Source organism: Pempheris klunzingeri, chromosome 6, assembly GCF_042242105.1.
Source record: "Pempheris klunzingeri isolate RE-2024b chromosome 6, fPemKlu1.hap1, whole genome shotgun sequence".
NCBI lineage: Eukaryota > Metazoa > Chordata > Actinopteri > Acropomatiformes > Pempheridae > Pempheris > Pempheris klunzingeri.
Genome location: NC_092017.1, coordinates 20,053,638 through 20,077,752, shown reverse-complemented (window position 1 = coordinate 20,077,752; position 24,115 = coordinate 20,053,638). Strand labels below are relative to the sequence as shown.

The following is a 24,115-nucleotide window of genomic DNA, read 5'->3' as shown; positions in this document are numbered from 1 at the left end:
CTTTTAATGGAGTTAAGCAATGGGGGAATAATGGAGCAGCCAAATGGGGACCCATCTAATCCCTTGTGATTCTATATATACCTTTAGAATAGAAATAAAGGCACCGCTCCACTCGGTCGTATTGGCCAGGGAGTTACAGAGACCATCATGTCCCTTCAAGGTCAAAGGTTCAATTGTCAAATGTTGATCAATCAAAGGCCATTTCCAGACATGAAGTCTGCACTGTTCAGATTTTATGTACAGTATACTGTAATATCAGGGGTTTTTGAATCATTACCTGCTGTGACAGTTCCTTTGGTGGGGTTGAAAGTTACAGATTTCCCAGCTAAATTTGCTCCTTATGACGGGTTGTTTTGGTTTTACTTACTGTGGTTTGGAAATCTCTGCCACTTAAAAACCATCCCAACATCTAATTTGGATTAGATTGATAGAAGATTGCTTTATGCTCGTCCCAAATCCTCTGTTTTCACCAATAACGAAAGGTCTCCCTCATTCATTTTTGCTACACCATGGAAATAGATGGGGTTGCTGCTTCCTCTCTTTGCTCTTCACGCTAGCTCTCAAGCCTCTGGTCATTTCCATCAGAGCCAGTCCCAAAATCACTGGAATAAGGTGCAACAGATCTGACTATACCATTGATTTGTATGCAGATGATGTGATCCTGACGCTGTCAGATGTTTGGACATCACTCTCTTCTCTTCTCAATCTGAACGACTTTGAGCAGCTTTCTGAGTTTACGTTGTTTTTTCACTCTGGTCAGATAAAGGCCTGTCTACTAATAATGATCTCTACATTAACAACTGTTTTGCATGTTTTGCTCAACTTTAGCTTAAATTTGACCTTTTTTGTCACTTTTATCTAAAAGTTAGAAATTTAATCAGGCAGACTCTAGCTCAGTACGATATGATGCCTAAACAACACAACCGTTATAACCTTATGAGTAGAATCCCTAAATCCAGACGTTTCATTTCTCAGTTTGTTGATCTTTTTCCTTTGGGAACCCCTTCTCTCCACATTAAAGAGGCATGGATCAGGGGTATTTGGTGAGTGGATTTCGGATGAGTTATGGGCGAAAGGCTTAGATAGGATCAAAGCATGTTCTATGTGGACTTCAACTCAGTTTGAAGTCATCGGCTATCAGCTGCACTTCTCTCAGACCAAACTGAACCAAATCTTTCCTTCTGTCTTTGCTGCCTATGATAAGTGTAAGTCAGCTGACGGGGGTCATCTGTTCTGGTCCTGCCCCAGGCTCCGGAGTTTTTGGGATAACATTTTTGATTTGTACAGCGACATATACAGCAGACAGCTAATCCCTGAGAGTCTCTCTATGATATTGATATCGGACTGTATTGTATTGCTCTGTGCTTTGAAACACCTGGATTTCAGTTCTCTAGCCCCACTCTTGGGCCTTGCTCAACCTCACTGGGTCTTGGCTCCATGAACTACTTCTGACCCTCAATACACTTGTGGACATTTCAGTCATTATACGGCCTGACATCCATATGTGCACTTTTTCATAATAAATCAATAACAAAATAATTCTCCCACCATCCTAATATAGTGGAGGTGAATTAACCTTATTTACGGTGCTCAAAGCATCTCAAAACTCAATTTCACAAACTCAACAGCAATGTGTCTTTCCAGAAAAGTCTTAATTATTCAGGATAAACCACAACATCCTGTAATATGTTTCAGCTTTATTTTTCCATATAAGCAAATGGAAAAGCTTTCATGAGATGATTTATTGTTATACAACAAAATTACTTATAAATTACCATATCAAAAGTGCATATATTGCTAAACAAACCTTCCCTTATCTTTGGCTAGACACAAAAAAGCTTCAAGAAAAGTAGCGCTGTGCTTTACCTCTGGAGCTGCAATGTTGAGCGCAGGGTTGGCCAGTTCAAACCTCTCCTGAGATTTCTCTCTGGCAAGACGGGCCGCCTCCTTCACCTCCTTAAACTGCTCTGCAAACTGCATGAGGAGGAGGAGGGAGAGGAGAAACACAATTCCCACAAAATTGACACTTGCACATGACCATGTAGTTTAAAAAATGTTGAACTTGACTTCTTGTCTATAGCGCTTATGTATCATGCAGCTTCATCAGTGGATACAAGAATATTTGTTCCATTAACTCAGGTGATGTGGCCTCTCACCCATTTTTGTTCTTTATCAGTACTTTTAATGTAGTAATTTAAGTTGCCCTCACTCTCCAGCAGCCTGAGTTAAATGTGAAGAAAAAAACCAAAATATGTGTGACAGACGTTCTCCGACGGTCTCGTTTTCTCATAGAAAGATTAAAAGCACGAGTTAAACAAATATCATGGGAGGAAGTGTTTGAAAATGTGCAAATATTCATGGATTTCCATATTTACACTGGAGACATTTTGTGTAAATATAATCCAGCTGCATCAAACACAGACAAAATCTGAATAGATGATACGCACTGAAAATGAGACCTTGATCACCACTGTCCCCTCCTGCTCACACAGTCCCTTGTCTTCCCCCGCACCCACTCTGTGGAACATCTAATAAATGAGTGACGCTTTGAAGTGTTTTGTTTGAATGCCGCCGAGGTTTGTTTGAGCGGCGTTTACCTGCTGCAGCTGCTGCTCTGTGGAGAAGCCCAGGCCGTAGACGGTGTTGGCCCGGCTGTCTGCCCACTGACCAAACTTCTGGGAGGTTTTGGTGAAGGTCATGTTGGGGGTGATGGTGCTGTTGATGATGGCCTGACAGCACAGAGAATAAAAGAAGTAATAAATGACATGAGCAAAACAGTAGGTAAAGGATCCCAGAGGGAAAAGTGGGACATTGTTGTGATAAATAACATGATACTGCATAGAAATACAGCCTATATTTAAAAGCATGTTGTATTAAGTCTGTATCTATAGGGGATCAACACAAACCTAAATCTGAGATACAGATAGAAAGAGAGAAAACATTTGGAACAGTCATATTTCTTTTTATGGTTTATATTTTGTACATTTTTTGCTATACAGACATTAACTTGATCCCTGACAAACAATAATTATCCATTTTTACATTTTGTTTTAATACTAATGTGATTTTTTAATTCAAATCACTTGCACTATTTGTAATCATATTATTATTTCACAAATTTCCCACAGTAGTTGTGATGAAGGTACATTGACTCAATTCTGCCTTAACTAGGTGGGTGCTGCATTTTCATATATTTGTAGGCATTTTCAAGGACAAAGAATTCACAATATCCAGGACCAATACATAAACCATTTCAGTCACCTTTAAATGCCAAATTCGTTACAGGCCTTTGTTATTTTTCATTTGTATGTACTTGACCAGCAAATATGCAGATTTTCATGTGATTGTCAAGAGGCCAACTATTCACTGTGCAGCAGCTCATGACAGTAAACATGCTTGGAGTTGTCTTTGGGATTGCTGGTTAGCAATAATAAATAACATGAAAACTGAGGTAAGCAGTATATTTATGGTGTCACTGGGAAAAACAAAAATTCCACAAAAATACACTACAATGCAACCTAAGGACAGACTTATAGGTCAATAAATGCAATAAAACAGGAGCCAATATCTGCAAAGCGTTTCATAGAAGAAGAGAACTTCACGACGAAGCCGCTAATTTCATTTTCCAGTCATATCTAAACGTGTTGCAGTGGTTCCTTAGGTTGTGTCATGGATGTAACATTATTTTAAGACCTCTCGTCTGCTGGGAAGGGCTTAGGACAGAGAGTGGAGAGCAGCAGGAGGAGAGCTTTCAATTTTCAATTTCTGGCTCTTTTTTTTGCTTTTTCCACAGAACTGCTTCCCCCAGCTTTAAGACCAAAAGTCACATTTTGATTATACAGTGGTACACAGTCGTATGCAGTGCTGATAAAAAACTAATATGGAGGTCTATTGGAGAACTGTGTGCAAATAAAGACAAAATACCAACAACCAGGCCAGAGAAGGAGCCAAATGTAAAAGCTTGCTGTAGTGTGCCATGATTTGTTCAGAAATGCTCTCCAGAGAACAGTCTGATGAGGTGGATTTGTTGCCAAATGTAAATTTCTTTGGTCTCATCTCCAAAAGCCTCAAGTCTCAGTACGGTAAATTGACACAATTGGCTGATAACTACAAAGAGCAGTGTTTTCTGAGTTTCATTTTGGTGCTAACAAGATATGCTGTTACTGTTGGGATCCCCAGGTGCTTTACTGTTGGGTGTGGTATTATTGATGTAAGTGCAGAAATATTCCGCAACTTCGACTAATGCATCCCCACCCAGAAGATGGAAATAAGATCTATTTTGCTTTATTTGAAGAGTCTCAGAGTGGGTAAATAAAACAGAAGACCCCACACTAATGTAACACTAAAACCATCTAAGGAAAATACTATTAATTCACTGTATGCACATTACTACAGAGGTAATGGTCTCAGTAAAAGCTTGATTTGATTTTTCATGCACCCCCACAATATAATAATACAATGCTATTAAAAAATGAAAAACAACAACTTTGTCAAACTGAGCACTTTACAATCAATCAATGCAGAAAAAGACTTTAGCAAAATGTGATTTTAAGAACAATATATTGGTCATCTTCTTAACATTTCTCCTCTAAGAGTCCAAGCAGAATTGTTTCTTGTGTTTTGACCTGAAAATAACGCTAGAAAACTATATATAATGTATAATGTATGTGGGTCCCTGTGCAGAAAGCCTGCTGCAGCACTTCAACGCTGACCTGTTTCTGATGAGTGAAAAGCTTGAATCCCCCTGACTTTGTCACCAAGTGGCCTTTGTGCGACCTTTCATTGGCGTGTAACACTCACAGCCTCTGGCATGCTCATCCACTTTCATTCATGTGATCTCTGAGTCATATGTGTGGTGGGCTCCCACCTTAGTCCCACCCACGCTGATGATGCGGTAGACGCTGCGGCTGGCATCGTAGAAGAACGACACGGTGACGGCGTGTTTGCTGGCTGGCAGCCAGTTGCGTTTGGTGGCCGGGTCGATCTGGAAGACATGAGCTCTGGCGCTGAAGATGGGCTGCTCCCTTTAAATCACACAAGAAAAAACACACCATATTAGCTTTACATTACTGATGATTTAGTGGCACACCACTACTTATAATCCAGGCAGGTAGGCACCATGTTTTCGAAAGAAGGACAGACTCTGTGCGGAGCTGCCACTTATTACTGTATTCATCTCTGTGTTTAACGTCTTAGCCGGCTAGTGTTTACCTCTGAAACACATATGACTTAATTAAATTTGCATGAAACGGAGATAACAAGCAACTTAAATAGCAATTTTCAACTGTTCACTGTACAGCACCCAGACTCCCACCGTCCTTACACTCACAGACTTCATAGCAACAACTGTGGAACAGCAAGACACATCAAATCGCCTGCATATGAATTAGATTTCATACACTTATAAATCCATTTATGACAGCAGATTCTCTAGAATGGCCTGTTTTGTAACCCAGTGTGATTTGACATTTAAGGAAATTATATGAAATGACATCATGTGCACTTCCTGCCATTTATGAGTCATTTCCTACGTTATTTAGAAGTGATTTGCAGTTCTATGAAAATTGCTTAGATACTTTAAGATATATACAGCATTATAACAACTTCCAAAACCTTTTTTATTTGTGTGGTAAAGATGTCATCAGTTTTCTATTTTTGGACAGCAAAAATATTAGGCTTTTTTGATGTTGTAAGTTATCTTTTTATTGTTTTGTATATCTTTACAGCAATGTTGTTTTCCATTAGTTTGCACTATTATTATCCCATGAGCACCTGCTGGCATTGGTTAAGTAGTAACCTCCCTGCTGATTTCTCTATAAAAATAACTTGCTGTCCTTACTGGTCTACATGAAACTTGTTTTAGCAACAGCCTCAAAAGCTAATTTCTACCTTTGTCTTATATAGAAGAACAAAAATAACTGAACTCCTTTGAAAATGTCGAAATCTAAAAAACATTTTTCAATTAGGCCTAAAAAGAGAGAAGCCATGAGTTTTTAGGAAAGAAAGAACATTGAAATCAACATTGTGATGATTTATTTTACCAGACAGAAAACAGAGCAGGTTTAATATTGAAAAGATCAATACTAATAGAACAAATAAAAACAAAACTATTAATCATTTTGTAACAATATGTGTCGCTTTCCACAGGAGGTAAATAAATCTCTTTTCTGCCCGAACTCTTCATTTGTCACCTGGCTCACAAACAGTGAGGTCAAATGTTTGCCTGCTTTTTAAGAGACATAAATCTGAGTGCATGTGACACCTCTCACTGAGCCAGCTTCTCTGTGGAGAAACTCGCCGCAGGGGCTCTGCATGTAAAGATGAGCGAGCTGAGAGTGAGAGTTTCAGACTCTCATCCCAAGTCTAATTCAAACTCTATCGTTGCCATTACACACTGATCTGAAAGGGGTTAGTTCAAATTACAAAATGACACATTTGCTTTAACCTCTGGCTGTACTTAGTGTGGTTTTATTTCAAGTGGTTTTGAAACATCTGTCACTGAAACTTATTGTATGATTTCACTGTTAAACAACACAAAAACAACACAAGTGAATGGAAATCTGTTGGTGGTTCTCAAAAACCGGAATTTAAAAACAACATGTCTCTCCATAAATAATGTCCGATTTCTCCTAGAAAATCCACAGTTAGTATAATCACTTAGATTTTTCATAAAATTATATTAAATAACTAAAAACTGCTCACAGTCAGTTTGTGGATAATCCTGAATTATGGGGACACCTTTCTCTCTAACAAAACTTCCATGCCAGGAGTCTCATCAGTAGATATCTGAATACCTTGAAGAATAAAATCAAACTTCTGGCTAGCATGGCTCGATGTCAGCATGGATACTGTAAAGGAATATTAGCATTACCACAGGAAAACAACTTTTACGCATTACTGTGTTTGTGGTGTGTTGTGAAAAAGAGGTAATGCCTGCACACTCACTCCAAGCCATAAAAAAAGTTCTTATTACCGACCGATGGCAGGTGTGTTTAACAATCATAAACACTCACAATAATAATCTTCCAAATCATCAACAGTTCAATAATTGATAAAATCAGGTACATTAAGAGAAACAACATTTAGAAGCAATGCTTCAAAACATCACGGTTATATTTTCAATAAGCCTACGTGGTGTGTTGTGACCAAAGTTCACAACTTTGCCTGCAGCTACACTGAGCTTTGCCTGAAGCGAAAGATGAACGAGACAGAAAAACAGTACTATCACACCCACATTAGTGCACTGATCAAAGCCAACATCTGTACCCATCACAGAAATTAACTGAATATCATTATGAGCGCAAACCATTGACTTGTTCGGCCTTTGGGACCCCACTCTTCCGCCAAGCGTACAATGATGGTGAATAAAGCCATTAATAGGGATAAAAGTCCTCCCAATTTCCAAATGTTATTGTGTTTTTCAGGGACCTCGAGGTCTTTGATGATCTCCTGATGCAATGAGGCAAATGGTGCAAATGAAGCTGAAGATTTGCTAACCACTAGCAGTCCAATTAGCCATCCCGCTCTCTTTGAAGAACTATGCACTCCCTGTGGGGACTAACAGCGAACAGAGGCTCACAGGACGATGGGGAACTGCGCGGGCACTTTGGTGAAGTCATGCAACATTACACGGCTAATAGAGTTTGCATAATCTTAACGTATGCAATGAGCTGTTACCATTGCAAGTCAATTATATGCTGACATTAATGAGGATAATGTGTGCTGGGAGGAGGTGCTGTGCTTTCCATTGTTCCCACTAGATTTGGTTGGAATTATTGTACATTTACATAAAAACAATAGTCGTTATTGTTTCAACAGATCACTGAAGCTACAATAGACAACAGACACGAGCAGCTAAGGAAGCAGAATCAGGCCAAGGATGATAGTAGCTACTGATACAATTAATATCACAGACTGATTACACAAATATTGATCTAAGACAGTTTGTCCTACAGACATGTAGGACAAACTGCTAAGCCTCTGATTTGTGACCACCCAGTTTCTCACAGGAGTCAGAGAGGTACTGATTTTGATTTTTAAACAGAAAGCATAAGGTTTCATTTTTAGTTGAATCAGAGTACGGAGGAACTCCTCTAATAAAATTATTCTGACCTTTGATTTCAAGGTCCTTTAGTTGTGTGGCGACTGATCGGCTGCTGCCTGCCAGCACAGGCACCATTAACCTCAGTGGATGGAGTGTTTAGGTGCAGGTGTCTGAATAGTACACAAGGCAACAAACTCTTGTCAGAGAGAAAGCAATGATCTTGTGAGACTTGCAGGCTAGTAGCTAACTAGCTTGGCTTACTAGGACTACGGCCATGAGACTAATTAGTTCAGCACTGCAAACCGTTTTACACAAAAGTTATTTGTTGCTAAGAGAGTTGCTTTAAGCAATGTGAGCTCTTTCTATAACAGAGCAGATATTGTGACATATTTAGCAGGAAAGGTGTAATAAATAACATTTAATGGCTACAGTTCATTTGAATGTGCCAGCTCCGGTGTAACCACTGCTGGGTGTGCTTCCTCTCTCTCTCTCTCTCTCTCTCTCTCTCTCTCTGGCTAACTAGGACACTTAAATGGATTGAAGCCATTAATGTTATTATTTACACCCATGCTTCTCCCTCTATAACAAGCCAAAATGTCTGTGAATAAAAAGACTGAAAGGACACGCAACAACCACAACATCAACAATGAAGAGCTCAGTGCTGCCAAACTGTTCTTTTAAATGTTAACGGCGCTGTAATCAACGTCCTGCTGTTGCAAAGTATTTGTGTTTGTTCCAGCAGCGCAACAATACAGTTATGTGTCCTCTCTGAGTACATCTTAGAACATCACATTCAACATCCAGACTCAAAACCCATCTTTTCACACTTTCCTACTCCCTCTGATACATTTTGCACTGCTACTGTATTTTATTGCTTGTTTTTACACCTGTTTTATCTATTATATTGTATGTTTTATGTGTTTTTTGTACGGCGACCTTGTGAGCTTTGAAAGGCGCCCTAAAAATAAAATGCATTATTATTATAATATTTTTTATTTGCAATGCATGCTTAATCTTTGCACTGGTAAGTGTTTGGATTGACATTTTCATTGTGGTTATTTTTTGTCATATATATTGTTTTTTTACACATGAAACACCACCTGAAAAATTTATCACAAAAGCTGCTGCAGAGTTAGAAACAATTTTTGGATCCCTTTGGTTTTAAACTCACCTCAGCCCAATTACATCTGCAAGAAATGTTTGTAAAACTAAAAGCTCAATCTGTATCCTACCAAAGACAATAACCAAACACTGTTCCAAGCGTTCAACCACTGCATCTAATTCCCCAGCTTGAGCACACACATGTATGAGTTATCATCCGTATCACCTTTAACAGTTACTCAGGGTAACAGCAGTTGCTCTTCAGCGAGGCCATTTTAGAAACTGTTCAAATGAAAATGTGGTGGTTAACAGTAAAGACGCTGTGACTGAATGATGCTGATGTGAATGTGTGTAATTTTATGAAAGCAACAAAGGCATTTTTCTCGAGCTTAAGAAAAATAAGTGTTCAGAATATTGTGACAAAGCTTTTGAGGTAGGAGAGTTTGATCTGAGTTCATCTATCTCACGGTCAGGAGGTAAAATCCTGCTCAAAACATCAGATGCAAATCAAGCAAATTAACAGCATTATGAAATGACTTAATTACACTCAATAAAAGTAATCATCAGGCTGCATAACTAATAACCAGGGTGTTAAAGCCAATAAGCCAATAAGCCAAAAATAAATAAGAATTAACATCAAAGTAAAACAGCTTCAGTTAGGATTTCCTTTCTATCATATTCTCATCTTAATGAGAAATGATGACTGACTGCTCATCAGCTCGCAGCCGTCACTGCAGTTCACGCGTAAATTAATGTCCTGTCATTCATTTTGCCCGTTTTGACGTTGCTGTGTGAAAAGCCTGTCAGGCTAATCAGCTCAGACAGGATGCATCACGTCGAGGTTTGATGATACAAACAGATTAAAACCGGATTAAATTCCTCCTGAGGTGAGGGGCAGCAAACACAAGCACAGCTGCTTGGCAGTCACAGAGGCCTTGTCTAAACCAGTGCAGCGGTACAGGGGAGAGCAGTCTGATGTGCTACAGTGCCTGGTACTTGTACACACACCTGATCTAATTAACATTAAGCTGTGCGGCTCTTAATTATGTTGGGTGTTGTGAGAGTAAAGCCCTGCATGACTGAGTAGAAGGAAGCAGCTGCTAATATCTGACGATCAGAGGAGCGAGTGCTGACAAGTGAAATGTTAAGATAAAGTTTAAGAAACAGCCCAGCGTATCCAACAGCCCACAGGAAGACAAGTTCAGTCTAATAAAAGACCAAGATATGATCTGAATTTGAATCAGCTCATTAACTTAAGTAACAAACAACGTAACCACAACACCGTGTAGAAATCTACTGCTGCTGCTGATCATCACCACCTCCTGCCGTGAACCTGAGGCCTGAATCCACTGAGGGGGTCATCTGGATCAATTATTGTTAATCTATTCTAGGTCAAATATACATCCGCCCATCCACCCCGCTCCATCACACTACAGCCCACACACACTCACTGACACACATCCATGCATGAGTGGAGAGAGTTCAGATTACAGCCCAGTAACTAAAGGGGTCAAAAACATGACATGTTTTTTAGTCAAATTTCCGGATTGTTCGTCTCATGGTGTCTTAATTAAGCCTCTGAGTGGATCCTATAAGGAGAGTGACGATTTAATATAAGGTTTAATATATTATGGAAAAATGCAGTTCAAAAAGAAACTATTAAAAATTTAGCAAATGTTTTCCTAAGAGCTGCAGTTATACAGAGAGCTTACACATCACACTTTTTATTCATTTAATATAGGTTTAAATATGTGGAGATTTTAATTTCATTTGAGATCATTTTGGCCAAGTTAATTTAACGGTTTGGCACCTGTCCATTCAGAAATCATTCTGACCTCCAAAACAGCAGATTAACAGGAGTAATAAAGCATTACGAGGGCAATAACAAGCATTACCTTTATAAAAATATCCTGTTGTGCCTTGTTCTGTGTAAAGACAGCTTTTTTCTTCACAGTAGATGCAAATGTTTAGTAAATCTATATGTGGGAGGTGTTTCAGAATTACAAACATTCACCTACGACCTCCAGTGTCCCATCTATGTTTTCAAGATGAATTCCTCCTCGCTCTCTTAACGTACATTACTTCACATGGGAATTAAGAGCTGCAAATAATAATTTTTTTCAGTATTTATAAATATGCCAACTATAATCTCAATACATCAATCGTTTGGTCGATAAAATGTCCAAAAATAATGAAAAAAGTCCACTACAATTTCCCAGAGATGGAGACAATGTCTTCAAATGGCTTGTTTTGTCCAAACAAAACTCAAATTATCAGTTAATATTCAGTTAATCACATCACATTAAACTGAAAAATGCAGCAAATTATTACAACTGAGAAGCTCGGTAAAGTTGCTTGAAAAAAATACTTAAATAAGTAGTCAATTATCAATATACTTTTCTCCCTAATTAGTCAGAATACCATCTTAAATGAGTGTTCAAAAAAGCTGATTTTGAAGCTGAAAAAATGATTTGTGATGATCGTGCCTAAACTGCAGATGTGATTAAACAAACTTGAGTCACCTGAGAAGCTTTTGAGAGATGGTTTTGTTTCAGAAGCTCGAACAGAACAGAAAAAAATGATTTTAATTAAAGTCAAACAACTCTTACATTCTCCTTGGGATTTGTTTTATTTGTATTCAGGGTCAAACTGGAGGAGACAGAAAGAGGCAGACAGGCAAAACCTGGGAGACACAGAGGAGAAAGCTCTGCTGGGATCTGAGCCCTGGCAGGCGGTCCGGTGTGGGAAGGGACCTGAATCCTCAAGTGTGGTTCAAACCTCGGAGGGCACAAATACTTCTCGTGGCTTTCTGGGACTCTTTATCTTCCCTTCTGCACGTCTTTGCATTCATGCAGCGCACAATTCTGCAGCAGTCTGTCGCAGCAGGCTGTCACCGCTGGATCATCTGATGATTTTGATGTGGTACCAAGTGACGGATTTAAAACTAAACTTTCCCGAAAAAGGAAAAACTTCTGAAAGTTTTATTTGATATTCTGCTATTGTCAGAGAGAGAGAGAGAGAGTAAAGCAGCTGAGTCTGAGCTCGCGGCCGAAGCTTTAAGTTTTCTTTAATCCACTAACCGCCGTCTACATTCCCCACAAAAGCGCAGCAGTGACACCAGATAGAGGAGGAGGCGCGCAGCCCCGAGGCCATCGGCTACACTCCACCCTCATGATAAATTAATTGCTGCCAAGCATTCAGATGAATTTCAAGGTTATGGGTGCACATGCAGGACGAGAGATGAGATGAAATGAAATGTCGCACTGAACCAAACAAACAGCCCTCTTCCTCCTCCAGTCTGTCTGTTGGAAAGGCTTCTGCTGAGCATGCAAGCACTTTCTCAGCATTATACAGATGAAATAATTCAGCTCAGGGACAGGAAAATATTACAACGGTATTTGGCTGCAGCCAGCAGCAAAGGCTGTAAACAGAGAGACTTCTATGATAGCTCCATCTGGACGAGCTGATGAGAGGACAGACAGTACGAGGGCTGAGTTTTCTACAGGGAGTCGTCAGAGAACAAGGAGGCTTTAATGCACTTGCTCTGACCTACGTGCTGCATTCACTGCAGGCGCTCATGCTCAGTTTCAAATTACAGCTCGGACATCTTTGATAACGGTTCATTACCTCCTGTAGACGAGAAATCGCTTCTCAAATGAACATAAACTGACAGTGATGAAGGAAAAACACAAACTGAGTCCAACAAAATCCAGGCAACTACTTTAAACTAAAATTAACCAACTTGTGCTGCCTTCATGTCAAGTTGAAATGATCTGAATTAGGAGTGAAGTATGCGTGAATGAGCCAACAGAGAAACCCAGAGGCTGGAACTGGGGAATGTTTGGCATGTTTGCTTGAAAAATAACTTCAACGATTAATCAGTTAACAAAATGGTTGCCTACTAATTTACGTATTTGGGACATGCACTGAAAAGGGCTCCTGCAAAACCATCCTAAACCATCTGCATACATTAATTTTGGAAAAAGAATCCCACAGGGAAAGGAAGACGAAACCTGAATAAATCCAGGGATAATTAGACCTGATCCACAATGTGGTCGAGCCAAACAGACCCAAACGGTGTCTCCAGTGACCCAACTGTGGTCAGAGAGTGTAATTTTCCATGCAGTTCACGTACTCTCAGTCTGCCTTAGAAAATAGATTTTCTCCGTCCGTACACACCATGTTATGGGAGCTCATATCGAGTCAGCTTGAAACCACTTGGGTATCACACACAGACCCAAGACCTGTGGCAGCACAACAGGACTCTTCCTGACCTGATTAGACTAAACATTTTGCAGCCAAGTCAGGCCAGATGGACCCATGAGGACTTCAGGCGTGAGCTCCATTCTTGTTAAAAATCTTAACAGAAAATGCTGTTCAATGTGTCTTTATTTATTCATTTAGATGTCAGCTGGTAAGTTACTAAACCAGGGGGACCAAGTAGAATGTTTTTTGAGTGTACAGAGCTAATTAAAAGAACTAAAAGAATAATAATTCAATTAAGACTGTTGTCCAGTTATGACCACACAGCATGTGACAGAAAAGAATCACAGCATTCAAATGCAGTTTCTGTTAATTAAAACAAGATCACAATACTGATCTCATTGTTTTGGTGGCAAACAGTGGAGCCCGAAACCAACGTTTCTATGAGCAGTGAAGTTTGAGGCTGTATGGAGATTAATGGACTGGAGTGTTTGGTGTTTTTTTGCTTCTTGTTCATAAATAAAACTTTAGCCAAATCAACATATTCTGAGGTGACCATCATGAGACAAAAACGTGCACATACATGGCGCTGGTTAACAAAACAGGCTTATAATCAAAGGAAAATATCATCTTGCCAACATCTTCCACTGTCATTGTTGTTTTAATGTCATAACACTATGCAGTTTCTGCAGAGTTGCTGACTTATGGAAAGTTGTTGCATAAAGGGCTCAAAAAGTCAACAGAGAGCTCTCAAACACTTGGTGACTTCAGTGACGGCCCTTATAAGGATAAAATCAGCACATTATCTGACACTTTTAACACACCACTCAGTGCTGGAGCACTCCTGGGCAGCACACAGAGCCCTCAGCTCCCGCAGTGCAGACACTCATCTCTCATTTTGAAATGGATGAAAAATATGAAACTAAAAAATTAAACTACTGAATACATTCATATCAGAGATTGAATATCTGCAGACTTTCACACCGATGTCTCTATTTTTATAAGCTAACAACCAAAAATCAAGAAAATGCTCAGCAGTATAGAATTTTCCAAATGTATTTTCTTATTCAGTGTTTAGTTGCCAACATACACACACACACACACACACACACACACAAACACACCATGATTGCGTGAGAGATGTGCTTCTTTGCCCCAAGTCTTCACTTTCTAATCCTCTCTCACTGCTCCCTTCATCTCTCCTCTTAACTTCAGTATCCATTCACCACTCTGAATCTCTGATCTGTGAGACAGAGGCTGCACGCTCCCGTCTGGACCCGCGGTCAAAACCCACCGGTAGCTTCTGTACTTAAGAAAATACTCCTCAAACTGCCAATAACGGAGCCTATAAGCTCTGCGGGCTGTAAATAGCCTGGGGGTGGGAGGGCGAAGCTGCAAAACCTGCTGCCAAATATCCTGGCAGATGTACTTAAAAGCAAATGTTCACACTCAAAGCTTGCAGGTGATTTGATGAGAGGTTAAAGGGCAAAACAAGAGCAGTTAAACATCCTGAATAAAGACTCATAGAAATAATCGTACATACAGCTGACGGTCCAACTGTGTCGTTGGACCGTTTTTCTTTAGGGAAAGAAAAAACAAAAAAGTATCAATCACTCCCAGTGAAAAACTGCTCATAATCTGAATACACTGTTAATGGGACCTTACAAACTGTGAATAATGTAGAGCTGACACAATTTTCCTGTAAATTGATGTAGGAAAATTAGCCAACAATAATTCTGATAATCAATTAATTTCAGTCATTGGTCAAGCAAAAATATCAAACCTTCTCTGGTGTTAGCTTCTCAAAATGTGAAGATTTGTTGTTTTTCCAGCTGTCTATCACTGTAAATGGAATATATTTCATTTCTAACATTTGTAACTAAACTATTTATTGATAACTTAAGAATATCATAATATATTATAACAGGAAGTCTGACAGAAGCTTCATTAAAACATTGTCAGGAAACCTTTAACTGATTTAAAGGTTTCCTGACAATGTTTTAATGAAGCTTCTGTCAGACTTCCTGTCAATCATCCAAAGACGCTTTGGCTTTTTAGTATCTAAGTTCCTCTTTTTGTTTCAGTGTTTTCTTTGCTAAGCTGCGGCAGAGTAACAACAACACAGAACGGGGAAGTTGACTGTTTCATTTTAGAAAGTCAGACTGATGAAGCCTCAGATCGGCTTTGGTTAAACTCTGAAATGCACTTAATGCAGAACAATGGCTGTGGGTTTTGTCCTTCCATCACAGCTAAGGGACCCCTCAATGACCAAAACCTGTTTAAACATGCATATGGACACAAATAATTTGAACTTATCCTTTAACTGAGGCGCCAGCTTGGCAATAATGTTGCTACACTGGAGGTGTAACATTGTGAAGACTACAGATGGTCCAATGTAACTCTAATTTATGCAACAACTCACATTATATTATTCAGACTCAAGGATCTCTAGAAGAGCTAAATGTATAGTTGAGAAGCTGCTGTCGGTATATGTTCTTTAAAGTTATCTCCAGACATCCTATAACACTTCCTCTAAAGTATTCATTCACCCACGTTCTGTCAGGTTGAAGAACACGTGTTGACCCATAAGCCTGAAAAAAAAAAGGAGTTAAATTCAGTATTAAAAAAAAATTAGAGCATCAGCTGAGTGCCTCAGCAGAGCATCATTTTTCACCATCTGTGCATTCAGACAACACACAACTGGAACTCTGCTGTGGTCTTACAGCCTCTGGGGACATCCGGCCTCTCAGACAGGATTTTTTCTTTTTGGCAGTTTCTCTTTGTTACTCTAAAAGCATTTCTCCTTTAAGGGTCTGTTTCCTCTGACCTCTGAGAGTAAGCAGCCTCGTGTCCACATTCCTGAGCTGGCGAAAGTGTCAGCCCAGTCCAGCAACGTGAAACGCTACAACTACATACCAAAATAGCACCGTGTGGGGATTCAGGGGATACACTCACTCGTACTGTAGCTGCTCAACAAGTCAACATACCTGCAGCACAAACCGCGGCGTAACATATGCCCAGCGCACGTTTTTGAGCATTTCTGCAAGTTTGGATGAAAACAATGACACTGGTTGTCAGTGTTTCAGAGGATGTTAGCCAACGCGCTACACGACCACAAGCCTGTAACTGACAAAACACTAGGGAGAAAGCCCCAAAACTTAAAGCTCCGGTAAACTGATCGCTGTCTCGCATTGTGAAGGTGACAAAAAGCTGGAGAGTTTTTTTGTATTCCGCACATGAAGAGAAAAGAGCTGATCTTTTATCTGGATCTTCTGGTGGCGCTCTCATTTTCATGCCAATAACACGCGGTGAAATGAAGTGAACAGATAGAGAGTGAGCCGAGATGACTGTTTATTCATTCAGAAGTCTCCAAAACAGCAATTAGGAAGCTCTTGTCCCCACAGAGCAGCTGGTTTCTCCTTGGCCAGTGCGAGGACGCAGACACTGAACAGTTTTTATGGTATTATGCTGCAGATTAAATGATTATGTTCCCGCTGAAACCAAAGTTTAGACATCCGCTGTGCTGCAGAGACAGCAAATGAGATGATTTGGGGCGGCAATATCATCCTCCTCCCATGTGATTCCTCTGTAATAATGTAGATAGATGTTCATACTGTGACTCACCACATACTGTGTACTGAATATATGCTGAAATTAAACTGCTGTAACAGTTTTTCAGCTTTGGACACAGAGCCAAACTAGTTCTTCCCTCCACCTCCTTAGGCTAATCTCAGCTAATCATCAAACTTCTCGTGTGACTTTTGGCAAGAAGGTGACATGTTTATCTCCAGAAATGCTGAACTATAAGTGCAGGTGATATGATACCCCATCGTTTGAATGTCAGATGGCTGTGGATCGCTTGGATTTGAGTCAGCTGAAGTATTGGTGCGCATGTCTCTAGAGGATTTCCACTTCATACTTTGAGTGCACTGCATGTCAGAGGAAAACAGCATTTTAAACACCACCATATACCCTTGGCAGTTGTAGTCACTTTGAAAAACAGGGTTTGACATGCAAAACATACCAACAACAAAATGTGATGCACTGTTAAAAAGTTGAAACAATCCATCAGCACATGGAGGACGATATGATGGAGGAGACACAAGGCAGCCACAACAAGAGGAAGACAGCGAGCTGACAGCATCTGCACACTGTGACAAGCATGAAACCTCCACTCGGTGAAAAACAGATCTTACAGTTAACAGTACAGTTAGAATAGCCACAGATACTGAGGAGAGGATAAACATCATGGGAATGGGATGAGAGTGGATTCTGTTTGGAGTCAGATAAATGTTTGATGAAATAGGGATGGGCGGAAAATATCAGTAGTACAAATTCTCATCTTGTGTTTTTGATGATCAAACCGAAGCCAAAATCATCGATATAGAAAAGTTCTACTTCATGAAGCAATGTTGCCTTCTTCCATTAAAAACTGCTCTAAAGTAAAGTTAGACTACATCAACATTTATCAGATTGCTTCATTTTTTATATATATGACTTCTATATTCAGACAAAGTAATAAATTATGAAGTCCATGCTAGACACGTATGTCGATAAGAGTTATCAGTATCATTTTGGAGGAAAAACTGAACTGGAGTTATCGCCCATCCCTGCCATGCAGAGCCACAACACAGAGACAATGTATGTCTGTACCTCTCTCGATGTTGCGGGAACATTTTACAGCTCGCAGACAACTCCTCTGCAGCAGAACAAGAGGAAAAAGGATCCAGGTTATACACTGAAAATATTTACCTGTGGATGTTGTCAGACATTATTTAGTGATGTCATTTTGTTCCCAGATTTATTTAGTTTTAAGAGGCTTCTGATATCAAATATGATTCCAACAATGACATTTTTCTACACAGTGCATCTGCAAAGGAAATACCTGAAGAAGACGGAGGTTGGAAACTACAATCCAATGTAGGTCAAGTGTGCTTAACAACTGAAAGAACCATTAAGAGAAAAGAACCTCCTTTTTTTTTTTTTGTGACAGATTTCATTTACAAAACAGCAAAATAAACAAATACCATGAACTGTTCTTTAAAAAATAAATATAAAAACACAACACAAACACTCCAATAAAAATTATGCTTGCATGATGCTTTAAAATACACTTTAAAACCGCCTCATTAACACTGTCACATTGCAGACCCAGACACTGTGTGTAATACTGGGTCAACATGGCTGAGTGAGCCCAGAGGCTCCTCAAATGTGACCAACAAATGTGTGGTTTTTTTTTTTTTTTTTTGTTTGTTTGTTTTTTTTAAATGGACACATTTGGAGACACTTCTGGTGAATCGTTTGCTCCTTTTAGCATCCTTGAATCAACTGTGCAGTGTTTATTCATTTAATAAGGCCGCTTTGTGTTTACCAGGCATTTACCTTCATGTGATCAATATATCACTTAACTGGATGAATGGGAAAGCAACTACAGGCTGTAAGTAATGGAGGTCAGACATAAACTTCACTTAATGTCAGCGCCTATTACAGAAACATAGAAAGTCTCCATTATATAAAGACTGTCCTTCCATCAAATTACATATTCCATTTTTACTGGGGCTGTATGAGTCAGAAGACAAGGATAAGTACTTTAAGACCAGCTGCACACAGCATGTGAACACTTGTCACCTCACACACATTTTGTTTATGGACCTAAAGTAGCTGTTAATCACAACTTGCTTCTGTCAAGAAGGTAGAGGAGCTGCAGGCTGGCTCTGTCTATCAAGAGCTGTTTAGGTTCCTGCCTGCGTGTGTAAAGTGGCCCTGCAACTAAATCCAGAATTCCCTCTTGAGGTCCCTCATTGACTTTCATTTGGACTGAGCTCAGCTGCGTCCAGTCGCCACAGAGGACTGATGCGGAGTTGATGTCTGGTCCAAGCTCTGACAGCATGAATGCATCAAACACAAGCCATCAGACCAGATGTTGGTTTCTGCTGCCACTGACATTACATGAAAGGGCGCACTCAACCTGAAGCTTCCTACTGTCTGGCTGGGATACAGTATGTGGCTGATACCGCTTGGCCTGTCGCACACATCCACATTACACACAGAAAACATGTCTGGTACAATGGATCGGAGGTGTGTGTTGTCACATCAGAGATAATTAGTCTCAAAGGACCTCAATCACAGTACATTTGGAATATAGAAGTAGACTGACAGACAGTCTCTGTGCTCAGAGAACTACAGCTTTCTGGCACGTGAATTTATTTCCCAATAACCTGCTAAACTGCTGCCAGTTAGTCATCATGTGTTGAAGCAGGACATCTGGACGTGCACTGTAAACTCATTTTTACAGAGGATCGCCTGAACACACCGTTAGTTTCTATGTGTCTCATGGGAGGAGGAGTAGGGAGGAGGAGGAAGAGGAAGAGGCGGCAGCGGCGGCAGGTTCAGCCTGGTCTTGAGGACATTCAAAGGACAAACATTAATGTCATTTGAAGGATCAAGTCACTGATTTGGGATGCAGCTGCTGTTGTAATTGGGTCAATTAACAGGTGAGCACCAACATTTTGACGAATCACTGGGCACCACAATGACCCTGCTTGAATTTTCACACCTTCATACATATTTTAAGTCATAAGGAATCAATGTATGAATTAAATGATTTCCCTCTGACAGGGAAGTGTGTCAATTTGGCCTGCAATGTAAATACCTTTTCATACAAGCTAAGTGTATAAATAATGGGCTTCCAAAAATATATCAGTCAAACCCTGACAAAGATAAGAGAGAACTGAGGATGCTTTCATGTTGTTCTTATTCATCTCAATTAGAGTGTCACTAAACTGGCCTACATGTGGAGGCTGGCAGCACAGGCACTCTGGTAATGTGAGGAAGGTTCAGGTGTGTTTGAAACAAGATTAAGGCTTGCATGTCTAATTCACCACACACACACACACACACACACACACACACACGCCACATGAGACAGCACAGCTTGACTCAATTCAAAACAAGCCCTCTGTGTGTCAGATAGAGTTGCATGTAATGCAGCCCGTCAACGTTTTAGTTTGACCTTCTTACGGCTTCGTCACTTCTGATGAAATTGGGTCAAGCTTTATGCTTCACAAACAATATATTTCTTCCTCGCTAATGTCTATCAGAGTGTAAACGGCGCAGTATCACATGGGGAACTAATGTTGAAAATCTGATCGCTCAAAGATGCTTTAAAAGACAGAGGAGCAGTTTAAGCGGATCAAGCAGCCACAAGCTCAGAATCACCACAAAGTTCACTTTTTAAGCATTTCGCCATCCAACCAAATCACTTCCCGACAGCAGGAATGAGTGAACTGTACATGTCAGACACAAATCTCTAACTTACCCCATGCTCCGAGGATCTGGATGCTGATTTGCGGACTGTTTCCACTCACCACTCCACTTTTAGTCCGTTTCTCGTCGGTTTCCAAACTGATTCTTCTCCGAAATCCTGGACGCAAGTAATTTTTCTAGAAAAAGAAGACAAATCACTTCCGACTCCAGATTCCCTCCCGTTTCCCCTCCAAGAGCACTCCTCTCCCCTCAAGTCAGTTGTTGTACTCCAGCCTGCCTGCCTGCCTGCCTGCCTTCCTTTGTCCGCGGATTTCCACGGCGGGCAACACCGCGGATCTGTCTTCCCCGTGCGTAATTACGCACCGTGAACCGTTTGGCTCAGCTCCGCGGGCCGGACAGACGTAGGAATGTCGATGAAAGTCGGGCAGCAAAGTGCTCTTGGCTCAGACCTCGTCCAGGACTTGCGCTGTACTCCCCTCCCGCCTCCGTGCCAGATCACACTGGGATCCCATTCAACTCTCTCGGTTGGACCGTGAAGCCTCTACAGCGCCATCTGATGGCCACAGTGCAGACCACAAACCCCCTCCCCCCTGCCCTTATTCCTACTCTGCACATCCCCACTCTCCACCTTAATGTTAGAATGATAGGTCTATGTGGAAATAACCCGCGGACAGTCTTAAAAGCCTTCAGTGCGTATTTATGAGGTGCAGCGTAATAAAGTCTTGAAGCATCTAAAATCACCAGTGGAGGAACTGAAGCCAAATGCCTATTTACAAAAAAAGCTTGAGCAAATAATCAGATGTGCAACCCTGAACCCGCTGTCTATGTTGATCTCACTTTAAATCAGATAATATTCAGAATAAAGCTGTTTATAAAGAGTTATATTGTAATCCTATCAAACTCTATGGTGGATATAATCAAATGGAAACACTGTTGGGGGGACTGGACAAATATGACTGGAGAGCTGACATCAAAAATACTACAAAGCTCAATAAACTCACTGCACTGCATTTACATTAAGTCCCTATTGGAAATGTATACATTCATATAATAATTTTATTCACTTTCACAAATATTCACAATTTAAGAGATTGGATTATGTTTTATAACGACAATTATTTCTTCAAATGACTGTTCATCTGACTGAAAATCCCATATTTTGGGGAGTAAACTGTCGTAAACCTGATTAATACTACATAAATATGACAATGTGAGATTCTCACCATGTGCAGAATCTGTGCCCTATACTATATAGCAATTGATCAGATTGATAATCTTGTCTTGAATGTGTTTTCCCATCACATTGAACATATTTAGATAATTTCTGAATGTTAATTTACCACTTATTTAAAACCACGTAAGGTTGAAACATTCTTTATAAATCTAACATCATCTGACATGTGAGATGTTTTCATTAAAACATGCACAGATAAAATATTTAACAATTGTTAAATAAAGATATAGAAAAAATAAAAAGTTATGCTGATTACTGCAAAAACCTAGAATGCTGCAAAATATGACATGAAATGAAAAAGTAAAACTTTCATTGAGCTGCTAATTTGTTAAACAAAAAAAAGGAATATATTTCTTTCTCCTTATTAAACTGCTGAAAATCACTGCTTTGACATTCTTAGAAAGAGCTGCTCTTCACCTCATTAGTTCACACAGGCCTTGGTCTGGAGTCACCACTGATTTAAAATAAACCACTTATTTGCATGAATATGGGCAGAAAACTTGTGTCAAATGTAGTGGAAGAGCGACGGGAGCAGCTCCTGTGCACTAATCGTGCTGCTCAGTGGCCTGTTACAGCGGCGCAGTTGACTGCTCGTCTGTGCTGCAGGGAGGCAGCAGTGAACATCACAGCTCTGTCTGACATGCAAACAGTCCTGGTGTTCATTTAGAGAGACGTTTCTCTGCCGGTCCGAGGCCGTCTGCAGCACAGCTGGACGGTGTGAGCAGGATGGAGCTGCACCTCCAGGCCTCTCTGCCTTTAACACACAGGGCATTAATCACCTCTGGCAGACCAGTGTGCACACACAGATGGAGCTCCCCGGTGAAGATTTCACTCCATCTCTTGTCAAGCAGCGGCTGAATTAAACTCTTAGTGTCTCCTTCACATTCACTGTGGCAGGAATGAAAAGAAAAAGACGTGCATGATGTGCCAAACAAGATATCATCTGCACTGAAAATAAATGGTCTAGACAGAGAATCAAATCTTAAATCTGTCTGGACTTTAATCTTAGAAATGAAAAATTTCATAAAAATCGTCTGCAAGAGGTTCTTGTTCAGTCAAAATACGATGCAAATGTCCACAAGTGATTCTGTCCAAATATTTACAATTGTCTAACTCATTCATCACATGCTTTTTGGAGCCTCTGGCATATCAAGTTGTTAGTGTGCAGAAGAAGAAACTGAGACACCAACACCCACATATTTGCTTTCCACAACATCCATGTGTGCGTATCGATCATCTTCTTCTGGGGTTTCACAATCCTCTTTCACTCTCAAACGTCAGACTGACACATAAAAATCAGATTGTTTCACCAGGAGAACTCAGAGAGGTGATTGTCCAGCTTTAAAATCCATTCAGACCAGCCGGAGATGTAGAGGATGCTGTAAACTCACACCACACATGAGGCACCTTCTGGTAACTGATGAACAAAGACATTTCCAGGCTGACATAAAATTTTACAAAGTAAGATAAAGGACAACAGCGGAGGGTAGGATATGAAATAAATGTTATTTAATGATAGATTTCTTGCACATTGGTGGTTATTTATCACATGGGGAAGTAGAACACAGCATAAACAACCTGACATAATATCTGATCTCTCTGTCTCATGGAGGAAGTGGAAGGTTTTCATGGATCTAAAACACTGTCTCACTTCATCACCAGGCGCTAAATGGTGAAACTGTGTGACAGGCAGCCCATATCAAACGTCCAATATGTCGTTTTCCAGCAAAAAAAATCTCTACCAATCAGTAACAATACATGTGTCTTCTTATGAAGTATTTGGAAAATATTGATTGCTTTTTCTCCCATATGTTCCCATATTTCCTAAGCAGGTTTATCACAAACAAAGCCTTTTTACTTCTGAACAAAACGCACCAGCTGAAGGTCAGGAGCAGATAAAACGGATGCGTGTCATCCAGGTTTATCAGCGGCAGGCAGCAGGTGATGAGCTTCAAAACAGACTGACTCTGATCAGTGGGGTATCAGCCTTTAGCATTGACGCTGTGATCCTTTGAACACTTGGAACATTTGGCCATGGACACGCATTTATATGCTTTGATTTTACTGGTGCAGAACTGTGGAGGTGTTGACAGGTTGGCTGAATCAGTCAGAGAGGGGTGTCGGGTTATGTTGGGGCTCCTGGTGTTACACAAAATAAATGATCCATTAGACTCTATAATGCTGAACAAGGCTGGATTACCAACAGGGCAAAGCTGGCATGTGCCCCTGACGCCCCACTGAGTGAGTGAATGGTTTGTGGTCATTTG

General features: G+C 40.3%; 1 protein-coding gene across 1 annotated transcript in view; it reads right to left on the bottom strand.

Annotated features, from left to right (window-relative positions):
- The window catches only part of LOC139202817 (homer protein homolog 3-like), a 43,907-nt gene extending 22,856 nt beyond the window's left edge, over positions 1-21,051 (bottom strand). Inside the window, exons 1-4 of the mRNA XM_070832402.1 lie at positions 20,667-21,051; positions 4,868-5,024; positions 2,598-2,729; positions 1,867-1,974 (exon numbers count right to left, since the gene is read on the bottom strand). Coding sequence (XP_070688503.1) covers positions 1,867-1,974; positions 2,598-2,729; positions 4,868-5,024; positions 20,667-20,671 — 402 coding nt within the window. The 5' untranslated portion in view covers positions 20,672-21,051. The remainder of the gene's footprint in view (positions 1-1,866; positions 1,975-2,597; positions 2,730-4,867; positions 5,025-20,666) is intronic.
- Positions 21,052-24,115: the final 3,064 nt, after the last annotated feature.